Here is a 14,051-nt window from a genome sequence, read left to right on the forward strand (position 1 = left end):
CTCATAACATCTATTAAGATTGAACATTGTCAGTCCGTTTTAATATTGATTTCGGATTGAGGAAAAGCGACCAGCTTTTTTCGAGTGCAAGTTATTTCATACCGTATCACATCCCTTGAAATATCGCTTTCAATCCCAGTCTTTTGCCCAAGAGATTGAATGTTAAGCTGGAAAAAAATTGAGGTCATCATCCGGTGCGATATCTGTTTAACGGAGCCCTTCAATAATTTTCCCATAAAAAAAGTTAACACATCAGCTAAATGATTCCTAACATCGTATTGATAAGATTTAGTAGAATGCGCCTCAGGGACAGATATTCACACTCAAACTTTTATAATTTTTTCTGGCCTAACACTTATGAGGATTTGTTTTAAAGGTCTTTGTGTAATAAAAATTTTCACCCTATTAGTTTTTCGAAAATTGAAAATTTTACTCTTATGCATACAGTTATCACAGGTATGGCAGCCCTTTGCGGGAAAGGGCATACAGGTTTATTTATTAGCTGATGTTTAAGAAAACCAGGCCTAGGGAAGGCAAGTTTTATAACATTTGACGATCTTTTTTCAGTCTGTGGGACACCTACCGTAACGCCAAGATCGAGATCTGCTTATCGCATATTCGGTGGACATAGTGCCCTACGAGGTTCATGGCCATGGATGGCTTTCTTGTCAATTCACTCTCCAAACAATGGCATCAAGAATAAATTCTGCGGTGGATCTCTACTAAACAAAGAATGGGTTGTAACAGCAGCACACTGTGTGGTCAATCTAAAGGCAAATTCTACGACCTTTGGACACACTCTTCCTTTTGCCTCATTTAATGTTACTCTGGGTCTTCACAGACGTTCACGTCCGCGGGAATATGTACAATACGTAGGTCAACCCTGGTGTTATAGTGTTCAAATTTTTTGCAATTTGTACGATTGCATGACACAATGTTAAGTATTGTACAACAAAGACATCTTTTCAAAAGTGTATCTATAGATTTCTGTGTTACATATTCGACGTCAAAAGCGCAGACGTCCTTTGCAATAAATAAATTGTGTGAAATAGTTGCGAAATGATCCCTTTTCAAATTTCTCACCTTGCTTCCAAATACATCCACGCTGAATTCCATACACTTTCGTTCGGAAAACTTTCTCAATAACATGTTTCATACCAACTATAATATTACGCAGTTACATCGGATAAGGTCACCTTAATAGCATATCCTTTGACATCTTCTTAATTTATTTCATCTTGATAATTCATGTCATTTGTATTTGACAGAGGAATGTTGTGGAGATCATCCCTTCCCCGCACAACGATCCCAGAACATTTGACGCAGATATAGCACTCTTGAAGTTGGATACTCCCGTAGCATTTACAAAGTACATACGACCTGTGTGTCTTCCGCTTAACGATGCAAACAATAGTGTAATAGACCATTATGATTTGGCAGTGGTCATAGGATGGGGGAAGACTTATGGAAAGCCGTCGTCTGACGTGTTAAAAGAGACTTACTTACCGATAGTGAGTCAGCAAACATGTGTTGAAGCTTGTGAACGTTCTAATGTACATGTGGTAACCGATAACATGTTCTGCGCCGGATACCAAATAGGTAAATTACCTATATGCTGCAAATTATCTCCGAAATTCGTACATCGAAAGTAAACTTTCTTTTCTAAAAGACCTTAACGCGAGCTATTAATTTTTTTCACCGACTGTCATGGTAGTAGGGTTCAAAATAAAAAAAGTAGTGAGTTTATATGTACGATCAAAAAGTAATTTAAACGCCTTCTCCGTAGGAGGAGATCCTTAAGAATCAAGCAATATCGTTACACATTACCTTTCGTTATGTATTCTTTAACATGTCTCATCGGTCCCGTTTCGGTAGTTCTGTTTTACAAGGTCCGATATATATGCACCGGTCACATGGATCGGTGTTCGTGGTCCTATAAGGTCCGCTTATGGACACCCATTGAATGAAATGACTATGACATCACATCATCACAACTTATCATACACAAATGCAAATTATAAAATAAACGTTCATAATACAAACGGTAACTTTCAATCATTTAAATAGTGATTTTTTTTAAATCCGGTTTTAATTGACCGTGTGTTGTTCAACGTTTTCCTGCGAAAGGTGACGATACTGCATAGGCGAAGTCTCTTTGCGTAATCGTATCACCCATGCAAGTACTATGATTTTGTTACAACCAGCATAAGTAACAGGCATTATTGTTTTTGCGGCTTGATGTACGGACATCGAAACGGAGAGGGACCATGAACCACATGCAAAATAACCAAATATACATTGTCGCTCTCTTTCCTTGCCTTACGTTTAATTGTTTGTAGTAAATTGACGCATGGTCTCCATAATGCTTATTAGTACGCACTTTTAAGGTATTTTTATTTATTTATAATGATACAAAATCGGAGTGCGTCATTGTCGACAACATTATCCGTTATTTCCAGGGCTTATTGATGCCTGCAATGGTGACAGCGGCGGCCCACTGATGCTTCAGGATGAACGGAGTCAAAGATATTACTTGTACGGAATCGTTTCTTGGGGACGTCAACAGTGCGGAGTTCGTGATTCCTATGGCGTATACGTTAATGTCAGTAACTTCACGCCATGGATTCAGGAAATCACGAATATACAGCCATGAGATGAAAGATCCATGATCGAAAGCCCTGATGACTTCAGGATTTTATTTTCCTTTTATTCTAAATAGTTTTACAGACGTATCTTTATGTTGCTCTGAAAAAAGTATTTGTGATATCACTTCGAGATGGTGTTCAAGGTCGAGGAAACTTCTACACGAAATACACTAATTTCCTCTGTAAGAAAATCAAGCACACGTTCGTCGACCGGTTGTCTTCGTTGATTCTACAAGCTAAAGCAGTTTAGTGATTTCGTCATTCAATGTACAATGTATCCATATAAAGTTTCAGTTATGGTAGTAATAACACAGAGTATAAAACGACAACAACAGTTATTTTACTGTTTTTGTCTCTCCTTGGTTTTGTTTTAACAATCATATCTTATACAGTCAAATTCATTGGAGCACATTTGCAGTCTTTCCATTTGTTGGAGGCATCTACTTGGATTGCTTTAATTATCATGTATTTGTCTCTAGTAAGTTACCACAGATAAAGAAAAACTTGTTCCGAAGTTGAACAGTTCTCTCAACTTTGACATACTCAGTTTTGTTTTGTTTTTCAATCCGTCGAAGACACATTCTGGCAACACTTCTAACAAGAAGTTCACTAAAGGGCTCACACATGAAACATCACAGTATATTCACTTTATCAAAAGTCAATAATGCAGTTACATTCACACATAAGTGTTGCCCGTATAACAGAATAATACGCGTGAGTTAGCATGAGTCCACACGAGTCCAGGCTTGCTGAATACAAGCAATGGATTTTTTACTGCATTCATCTCCATATGCAACCTTCAGCTAAAATAATCCATGCTAATACTGTAAGTATTATAGGGTATCATGCAGTGGTTTATTATTTCAATGTGTCAAAGGATCTCTGTGTTCAAATTTATAATATTAAATTCATACGTTGCCAAAAGGGCGGACATTTAATTGTTCCTTTGTTATCCTTTAGAGAAATGACTTGGGTCACCGATAAATTTCTGTTATATCAAAGCGGCAAATTACCATCTGGGTCGAGCATCATTATTAATGAAAGATATTTTATGCCGAAGCCGAATTTGCCATTAATGTATTTCACTAATTACATGTTTAGAGATTAAATTATATTATGTTTAAATGAAAGTTATCACTGTAATTTCTTAAATACTTAATTTTACTTTTTTAACTGTTACATGCATACTTTTATTAGTAACATTCATTCAGGAAGAGTGAGTAGTCAGCTGTCAATGTCAGCTACAATAGAGGCAATTTCAAATGATTCAAATACAAAGTCCCAAGATATATTAGCATTCTGGCCACATCAAAAATAACTGCTAAGCAGGTAATGTTCCACATGAACTTTATGCAGAGATATTCTTTTGTAGAGAACTTAAAGACTTATTTGTATGACAATTGGTACAGTGAAATTTGTAGCCTTTATAATCTTTCTTATTATCGAGAACCTAAGTGTTCACTCACACCGGAAAAGTATCTTTCTCTCGTGAAAATTAATGTACACATGTCTATGTTGAGATGTTTTTCTCACTATTTACGTATTGAGACTGACAGAAAATTGAAAAATGATGCAAATGAAAGAGTATGTTTGCTATGTATTAGAGATGAAGTTGAAAAAGAATATCATTTTGTTTTACTTTGTACGTTTTTGATAACTTGAGGATAAAGTGAATTCCTCGTTATTATTTCTTTCCACCAACAGAGAGAATATTTATTTTGATGACATCTGATGATTCAAATATAATGCCGTTTTCACATCTCACTCTATGAAAGTGAGAAAAGAGATAAATGATAATCAATATCATTTTCCTGTCAATTTTAGTATATTTTTACTCACTATGTTAAGTATGCTGGGCAGATGGCCTAGAGCTAATGAATAAAGACATTGATTAGAACAATTATGGTTCCTATGCTTTAATTAATTAGTCATGAATGACAAATTATAATTATGCAAATTTTTCTTTTATTGCAAGTTATATCTGTAAACAATGATATTAACACACCCTCTTTACTGGTAATATTTGCCGTTAGCTTTTGAGTTGCGTTTTTCCATAGCATTTTTCCACAGACTGATTAGCGGATTAGCAGACAGACGGACAACCAGCTAGACGATCACATGCACTAGGGCAGAGAGCAGGACGCACTGAAAATGAACTTTGTCATGTGGTTGTCCTTACATGATTGCCAAAAATTGATTTGTCATGTATGCAATTGATCAAATCGTTACTAACGGTGCATCCTTACATCAATGTCTGACAAATATAACGCTTTACGTTGTAGAATAGCAAAGTTCGCTCTTTTGTGTCGGTTCAGGAACGTTCATGGGTCAAGTTCGCGTGAATGCGCATATCTCATCCTAGAAGAATCAATTGTCTTATTAGTTTGAGTTTTGTTTGGTATTGACCAGTATGCGACTAGAATGCTTTCCCCAATTATTGGTTGACCTTTAACCTCATTTTACCCGTCCAGTATAGAGAAGTACAGTAGATATACAGGTGTTGGCTACATAAACGTTAATTCCGACAGATTAGCGACCTCTTATTATGCTGCAGGCACTCTGAACCAATCAGTACCACTAGTGGGATCACTTGCATGAGTTTCACAACGGTTCTTGCTGCATTTTAATAAATTCTTACTCGTTCTCTCTGTGTCTAACTCTTTTCAATTTTCGCCCATACATACTTAAATCTATAATAAACTGTAACCCATTTTTTTCCACAAAATCATTTTTTTAATTATCAATAGAAATGCTAAAGTTTAATGTCAAATTACCAGACTGATTGTAAAACAAACCTGTAATTCTGCTAGTATTATTCAAGCAAATTCCTAGCAAACCTTAGCTGACAAGCATTATCGGTGACATCAGTTTGGTTCTCCTCATCTTCATTGAGAATGATTATGTCTGGAAAAATGCTGTTATCTGTTCGCTTTTTCTTACCTGCCAAAACAGAACACCATGGGGAAGAGTACATGCCAAGACGGTCCAGTACGTTTGACTCTTTGACACCGGTGAGCTAAACTGTTTCGATTTTGTTACGTTATGCAAACAGATCATCTAGTGATTCTTGAGCTATTCTTGCCAAGCCAAAAGATTAACTTGCAATCGATATTCCAGCTGACTTGCAATTGTGTTATTTTCCCCGTCTCATCCGAAACCTAACGATAAGAGGGCGACAAACAGCATTAATTTTTATTCAGGTAGCCCTGTGGCTGTGGCAGTCACCACAGTATGGCGTCAATCGAGTAGCGCAAGTAATATTTTGTGACTTCACAGCAGTTTCTTCACTCCTGAAAAACGGCTGGTCCTGGCTTTGGCTATGGCAACTGCTACTTTCGTCTGTGACGGCCACGGCTCTGCGACTGAGGGCACGTTGACCTTCGAATGTTCATCTAACCATATCAAAATTACGTACATTCCACATTAAGTGACTTCGGACTTCAACTTCGCCAGGGAAGATCATACGTGTCTTCGTTTTGGAAAACTCCACGATGCTCAGGTTATAGCCCAAGTACGCATGTATGTATTACTGAATGTAATGCGTCGATGTAAAACCTTTGTCATCCATCATCGAACATCCGTGCAGTCCCGATATATGCATATTTTTGCGAAGTGCATAGATCATCATATGGTCCTTTCTAAGTATTCTCCAAATTTAACTGTGCATTAGATTGCCTTTCGATCAAATCAGCCTTTCTTGAGACTATGAAGCAGAACCATCTTACGGATAGAAGCAGACTGAGTATCTTAAAAGCACTGAAGCTACCTAGTATGACTGCAGGACTAGTATTTCCGAAATTCGCGTATTAGCATAAAAGTAAACTTACTGACTCTTTCCCTCCTTAGTCTATATAGATGGTTCAATGTTATTTTGAAATATTTAGATTTGGCCCGATATAATTTGATGATCTTCCCACGTACAGGTGTCAACTGTGGTCGACCAGAAGCAATTGGTAAACGGAATTTTACAAACAATAAATTCACGTACCTCGATACGTTACTTTATTTCTACAACGCCTTTCACAAGCTGGTGTGACAGAACACCTGGATGTGTCAATCTAATGCCACCTGGTCCGGAACGGAAACATTCTGTAAACCAAGTAAGTAAGGCAGTAATTAGAATACGACTCATATAATAGCATAATTGAAATGCATTTCTAATACAGATATAAAGGGTAAAAACATGCATTTTTTTTCAAAGAAAAGATGGTATTTTTTCACATATGGCCTTTCACTTCAGAGAGTGCACGTCCGAAAACCTGAAAATAAGCAAAAAATACTGCAAGCAAATGATAATATTTCTGTAGCGTTACCGCATTTTTTTCGATCCTGAGTCACTAAAATCACAATGGGTTGTCAATCTTGAGACGAATTCTACGACCTTTGGACACACTGTATCTCTTGTGTCATTTAATGTTTCTCTGGGTCTTCACGTCAATATACGTAAATATACTAAACGTATATCAAGCATTTTGTCCAGTGTTACACCGAAGAATGTAACGTAAACAGCTTATCTTGTTGACATCTTACTAATTTATTATACAATGATTTCATCTTGATAATCTTATATCATTTGTCTCCGACAGAGGAATGTTGTGGAGATCATACTTCCGGAAATAACCATCGCGAGAATTTTGAAGCTCAACGAAGAAGAAATTCTACAGTAGGCACATGTATCAACGAAAGACTTTGATCCGGTAGAAGACGACGATGATGATGATAAAGAACAACGAGCCCGTCATAACAATTCCAAGCAACAGTGAACTGCCGATATGTTTTCACGCTGTTTGTTTTGGTTGGAAGCTCAACCGATTCGAGCTGTGAGCCAACGCAACTTTTACTGTTGCGAAGTTTACATCAGACGGCCGAGGCTGACATCGATCACGTTATTCTTTTCAAAGACAGTTAGAAGAAAGACAAACCAGGTTCATTTCCATTCTGGACTTTATTATACACCGGCTTATATTTGTAATGGTGAACATGAAGTTTCCTTGTGATTTTGGACTGATTACAGACATTGACGTGTGTCTGTATCCAATGCGTGATTTTCATTCATTTGCCCTACACGGTATCTGTACAGAACAAGTGAATGTACCATGAAGTCCGCTACAAAAAATAAGAAGTTCAAATGCGTGGGATGAGTGTTGTGCGATTGTTTTCGAATATAAGTGTGTTTATGTGTTTTTCGTGCATCCAGCAGTAGATCCATAACCCCCTAAGATCGCATATCCGAACAAATACAATGCCCCCTAAGCATTCGGATAATCGAAACAATCGATTTCAAAACTTTTGTATTTGGGCTTATGACAACCTGTTTCCCTTGTCATGATTGATATTTTTATATAGCTACCAAACCCAGATTATATAAAGTTAGAAGACTGATTCTCTAAAATGCACAGCAGTAAACGATGAACTATTTTCTAAAACATATATGGTGCCGTTTTAGATGTAATGCTCCTTTTACCTTCTTTGTTGTTTAAGAAAACATGAGAGTCTGTCATCATTGCATATATTGCATACATTAAGTATACTTTTTCTTGGGTTTTCGGGTTCCTGCGATGATGACCTCGGCGGGCCACTTATGATTCTGGATAAAGAAATTCAAAGGCATGTTTTATACGGTTTCTTGTCCTTTGGGCGTCTTGGACTGTGTACGGGTGCGAACTTAAACGACTTGTATTTAAAAGTTAGTAATTTCACGCCCGTGGATTTAAGAAGTCATAAACATACTGTAATGAAAATGAAGATCCACGATCGAAAAATCTTTATGGCTATAAGATTGTACCGTAGAAATCATGCTACTGAATTAATTGTTTTACAGACATATTTTTATTTCCTACTGACTCCCCTGTCAGAAATGGACAATTATACGCGTTTCGAAGATTAGCACATAATTACTATCTATTCGTTACATAAGAGAATTCCTTTGGTTGACACTTGTGTCACCAGGTGTTGAATGCGTATATATTGGTGAAAAGGTGTTTTGTCTTCAGTCTCGGTCGAAACTCCACGATGTACACACAAGTGTTCTTTTGTATATTCTCTAAATCTTGTAATGCAGTTTTATAGGTCATGTAAGTCCGCTGCCTTTTGACAATATGTTGTAAGGGGGGAATATTAATTGTGTAATAAACGTGATGAGTTTTCGAGGGTACACAGTGCTCGTGGGGTGTGACGACCACCGCATACCGCATATTATTTCTGTTGTGTATCGTTTTCATTTCTCGAAGTTCATTCTCGAGAGCCAGAGCAATAATTTCCGCTCCGCAGACCTACGCAAAAATCAACGGGTAGCGCTAAGCTGTTGCCGTAAAGAGGTGCGTGGTTTACGACGATTTCAAAATTCAGTATAGATATGAAGGGATGGTTATGTTTGTTGATTTTTCACGCTCGGGTCGTCTTATCGCCAACATGATAGAAGATGTGTAAGCCAATAAGTAATGACGTGTATACGTATGGGAATGGGGTCAAAGGGGATTTTCTAAAAATTGGCTCAGGGGGAAATGACTGAAAAGAAGTGACCCATTTTTGTCGCCACTCTATCAACGTCTTCATCAGCCATTGTAATACCTGTGTGGAAGGAACAGTTCATTTACTACACATTCAGGGAGAGAAGGAGTTAATCATTAGTTTTACTATGTTTTTCGTTATAACAAATACTCTGCCTTGACTACTTTGTCATGTAAAGCACTACCCATTACCTGTACTCCACGATATCAAGTTGCAAGAAGGAGGTGCAGCTTTCCATAGAAAGGTTAAAATGATAATAATTTGCAGGAACTGGTTGATTTATAATGTAAACTTGTAATGATTTTAAATTAATTTTCGTATATTGATCTGCCTTGTTTCTTATTGTTTCGAAATTTTACGTCTGTCCTGCACGTTTTTTATTGTTATAATATTCTGTCATGTCATTTGTTACATTTGCAAAGTTACTCAAGAATAGTGGTTGTTGAGGATGTTATATTATATTGAATACTTTGTGTTTGACATTTGCTGTTGAATTTTGTCATGTTTACTGCCTTTTTACAATGCCAATAGTATGCGTTGACCGTTGTAATGTAAACGTTTATCATCACTAAATATGTATAAAATGCAATATTTCATCGCTATTGTAAATGAAAATGTGAATATTAATCGTTGAAGATGTCACAAACACTACACTATAAAACCTCTATCAATTTACAAAGTGAATAAACTACAGCAATGCACAAAATTGGTTGTCACTGTCTTATGTTGGGTCCATGTACTGCCACTAACACTTACAACTCCTGTCTTCGTCTGGTTTGTGCATTTCAGTGTCACACATCAGCGACGGTTGCCTCCTGAGTAGTAAACTTTGGCATGTCGACAGAAATTAACCGTTCCAAAAATTGGGCACAATTTGCTGTTATGTGCAGTGTGGGGTCGATGAAGTAGGCTGTTTAACCAATGAATAATGTTACGTGCAGAGGATACGAACAAAAGGGTGAACTCAGCAGTTTCCGTTTAAATAAAATTTATTACGAAAACAAAACTAATTGCTAAGTTAGGGACAGAGTACAAGCTTAAAAGTGTACAGATTACTTATCTCAGCTGGGACGGCAAAGCTCCAGTCTCAGAGTTGTAACAGTCAGTTGGATGAATGAACAGTCCTTGCAGGCTTGAAGCTGCACAAAGTCCACAGTATAAATCCAGCGTTGGCAGTGAAGGTCTTGAAAAGTCTTGAGAATGACTACTGCTGGAGTTTAGTAACACACAAGAGACACGATCCCAAAAGTCTGACTGGAAGCTGAGCGCGTCCCTTTTATAAAGGCATATAAGAACAATCTAGAACTTTTATTGACATGCTAATTACTGTTCTAAATTATCTCCCTTACACAACTAATCAACTTTCCAGAACATTCCAAACATGACTAATTGAATTCAAGGTTGTGAGGTCATCAAGGGCAGTGACCTTGAGAATGTTCTAGACTAATTGAACTCAGGTCATGATGAGTGTGGGGGAATGACCTACATAACACACCCCCTCTTCAAAAAAAAGAAAATTTTTCAAAGAAAAATCTTTCTTTTACAAATGTAATCTTGAAAAGGATTTAAGTACTCAAATTTTGTTTTACTCTAAAGTAAAGTTTCTTGAAAGTGAACAACAATAAAATTTCTTGAAAGTGAACAACAATAAACTCTAAATACGAGAGAGACAGTCTGCAATTAAATTGTCTCTGCCTTTGATATGTCTAATGTCAAGATTAAACTCCTGTAACATTAAACTCCATCTTAGCAATCTCTGATTTTTGCCTTTAAATTTCTGCAGAAAACAAGAGGGTTGTGATCAATATAAACCACTATTGGCTGATTTGAAGAAGTAACATAAACTTCAAAATGCTGTAAAGCTAATATCAAAGATAAACACTCTTTTTCAATTGTAGAGTAGTTTCTCTGGGATTTGTTAAATTTGCGTGAAAAATAGCAAACAGGATGATCTACACCATGACTATCCTCTTGCAATTTGGTATTGGAAAACTTGAAATGGCACTGAATTTGGCATAAAGTATGCATGGCAAAGTCCGGTTATTTGTATTGAGTTCTATAAAGTCATTGTTCGGCAAATACTTGGCTTCCTCCTGGAGATATTCCGCTTTCGCAGGATTCAGTCTGTCTGGATGTTGTTCCATTGGATTACTGTCGCAGACATCTTCGTTGTGATAGATGACGTTCGTCCTCGTTGGAACATCTTGAAACAGGTGTTTATATTCGTGGAGCAGTTCTTTCACCTGTTGTTGTTGTTCTGGCTGGAGGTGTGCCAACTTTGTAGATTCCAGCTTCTCCAGGATTTCTGAGTTCTGAAGCTTGACCGAGCCCAGCTTTGAGTTTAGAGTATTTTCACTCAAGTCAGTTTCAGTATCACTATCTTCATAATGGTTTGAACTGACTGCACTGACAGGCTGAGTTATAGTAGGATTATCCCTATCCAAATATGGCTTAAGCATATTTATGTGACATAGCTGTTTTTTGTTTTCGCCTGTCAGGTGTTATTATGATGTAATTTAAATCACTCAATTTCTTATCAATTAGGTATGCCCAAAGTAACGAGCATGGAGTGGTTTGCCAGGAATTGGAAGTAGAACAAGAACTTTTTGACCTGGTTCAAACTTCCGTTTTGAGGTGCTTTTATCATATTTGGTTTTCATTGACTGCTGAGATGACTCAAGATTTTCTCTGGCTAATTCACATGCTTTAGAGAGTTTTCGTACGAAAATCTGACACATATTGCAAAATATTCAGACAATCATCATCGTCTGATAGGAATTTCTCTTTAACGAGCTTAAGTGGGCCACGGACTGTATGTCCAAATACAAGCTCAAATGGGCTAAAACCAAGAGACTCCTGAATTGACTCTCTAACAGCAAAGAGCAGAAAATGAATTCCTTCATCCCACTGCTTCTCTGTGTCAAAACAGTAGGTCCTAATCATATTTTTCAAAGTTTGATGAAATCGCTCAAGAGCACCCTGACTTTCTGGATGATAGGCGGATGACCTGTACTGTTTAATGCCTAGCTGATCCATTACTTGTTGAAAAATACCAGACATAAAGTTGGAGCCTTGATCGGACTGGACACATTTAGGGAGGCCAAATAAAGTGAAAATTTAACTAAAGCTCTCACTATAGTCTTTGTCTTTATGTTTCTCAGTGGTATGGCTTCTGGGAACCGAGTTGATGTACACATTATTGTCAACATGTACTCATTTCCTGATCTTGTTTTTGGTAGGGGCCCAACACAGTCTATTAGAATCCTACTAGATGGTTCTTGAAATGCAGGAATTGGCTGTAAAGGGGCCTTTGGAATGGTCTGATTCGGCTTTCCTACCATTTGACATGTGTGACAAGTTTTACAGAAATGTGCTACATCCTGCCTGAGATTAGGCCAATAAAAGTGACTGAGAATTTTATGATAAGTTTTCCTGACTCCTAAGTGACCAGCCCAGGGGGTTCATGGGCCAGGCGCAATATTTCAGCACGGTAGGGCTTTGGAATCACAATTTGATGTTTTATAGCCCAATCGTCATCAACCAAAACATCTGGAGGTCTCCATTTACGCATGAGAATACCAGATTTTGTATAATAGGAAACAGAGCTATCTGAAGTTTTACCTTCATCATCTACCCTGTCAAACAAAGACAAAATATCTGGGTCTTTGTGTTGTTCTGCAATGAGATTTGATCTAGAAAATGTCTGACTTTGGTCAGCAGAAGTTTTACTGGAAGTTTCAAATCCACGAGGGATAACGGAATGATCCGTGTCAAACACCTGACTGAGAAAGGTGTCATTTAAGTCAACATCTGTGACATTATTTTTGAGAGTATTTTGATTCTCGGAAGTTTTCTTTGACATGGCTCGAGTAATAGCACATGAAGGAAATAAATCGGGTATCTCTTGTTCAATTGGCTCTGGATCCTGATCCAAACTAGGATTATCAGTCACAAGTGGATTAGTAATGACCTTGTCCCCAGCAAGGTCGTTTCCAAGAAGAAGGTGAATCCCTTCAAAGGCAAAAAAGGCCTAATACCTAAAGCCACAGGTCCAGAAACAAAGTCCGAAGACAAATAGACATTATGGAGAGGAACAGGAATGTAGTCATTACAATCTACCCCCTTAATAAGAACTTTAGAACCTGAAAATGACTTTTCAGAAAACGGCAGGGTATCTGCCAACAAAGAGACTGGGAAGCCCCGGTATCTCTTAGAATTTTGACAGGGGTAGCAGAAGAAAATCACTAGAAAGTGATATAAAACCATCATGAATAAATGGTTCGAAAATACCCATAATGCTATCTTGAGAAGAATTGACCTTGACCTCATTAATTGGGATAAGAGGGGTTTAACCTCAGACAATGTGTTACACACATTATTAGACTCTAATTGAGTTGATGAAGAAATAAAGCCGGTTGGCTTAGATCCACTTTGACCACTTTGACCTTCACGTTTTCTTTTCAATTTGAAACAATCTGACATTAAATGGCCGTCTTTCTTACAATAATTACAAGAAAGTGTACCAAACTGTTTGTCAGAAGGAGATTGAGACTTGGGATCTGATGATGTGGGAGTGTTACTTGAACTCTGTGAACTGTTGTCATTTGATTTCCTACTGTCCTTTGAGAAATTCTTGGATGAAAAGGAGGAGTTAAATTTACCTGCATTGTTTCTGTATGAAAAGGACTGGATGGTTTGCTGAGAAATGAAGATTTGTGGGTCAACGAATAATCATCGGCCAAACGTGCAGCAACCTCCAATGTATCTGCCTTTGTTCATTGATAAACGTCTTGATGTCACTCCGGATGCACCTTTTAAATTCCTCAATCAAAACAAGCTGTCGTAATTTGTCATAATTCTGACTGACCTTTTCCGAAGAACACCAACGATCAAGCA

The 14,051-nt window shown here is 37.4% G+C and overlaps 2 protein-coding genes across 2 annotated transcripts in view; both read left to right on the forward strand.

Annotated features, from left to right (window-relative positions):
• Positions 1-4,414, forward strand: part of LOC139137749 (clotting factor C-like) — an 83,483-nt gene extending 79,069 nt beyond the window's left edge. Inside the window, exons 6-8 of the mRNA XM_070706014.1 lie at positions 568-872; positions 1,269-1,599; positions 2,460-4,414. Coding sequence (XP_070562115.1) covers positions 568-872; positions 1,269-1,599; positions 2,460-2,653 — 830 coding nt within the window. The 3' untranslated portion in view covers positions 2,654-4,414. The remainder of the gene's footprint in view (positions 1-567; positions 873-1,268; positions 1,600-2,459) is intronic.
• Positions 1-14,051, forward strand: part of LOC139136401 (mannan-binding lectin serine protease 1-like) — a 117,004-nt gene that overhangs the window by 83,742 nt on the left and 19,211 nt on the right. The gene's annotated exons all lie outside the window — the stretch shown is intronic.

Source organism: Ptychodera flava, chromosome 7, assembly GCF_041260155.1.
Source record: "Ptychodera flava strain L36383 chromosome 7, AS_Pfla_20210202, whole genome shotgun sequence".
Taxonomy (NCBI): domain Eukaryota; kingdom Metazoa; phylum Hemichordata; class Enteropneusta; family Ptychoderidae; genus Ptychodera; species Ptychodera flava.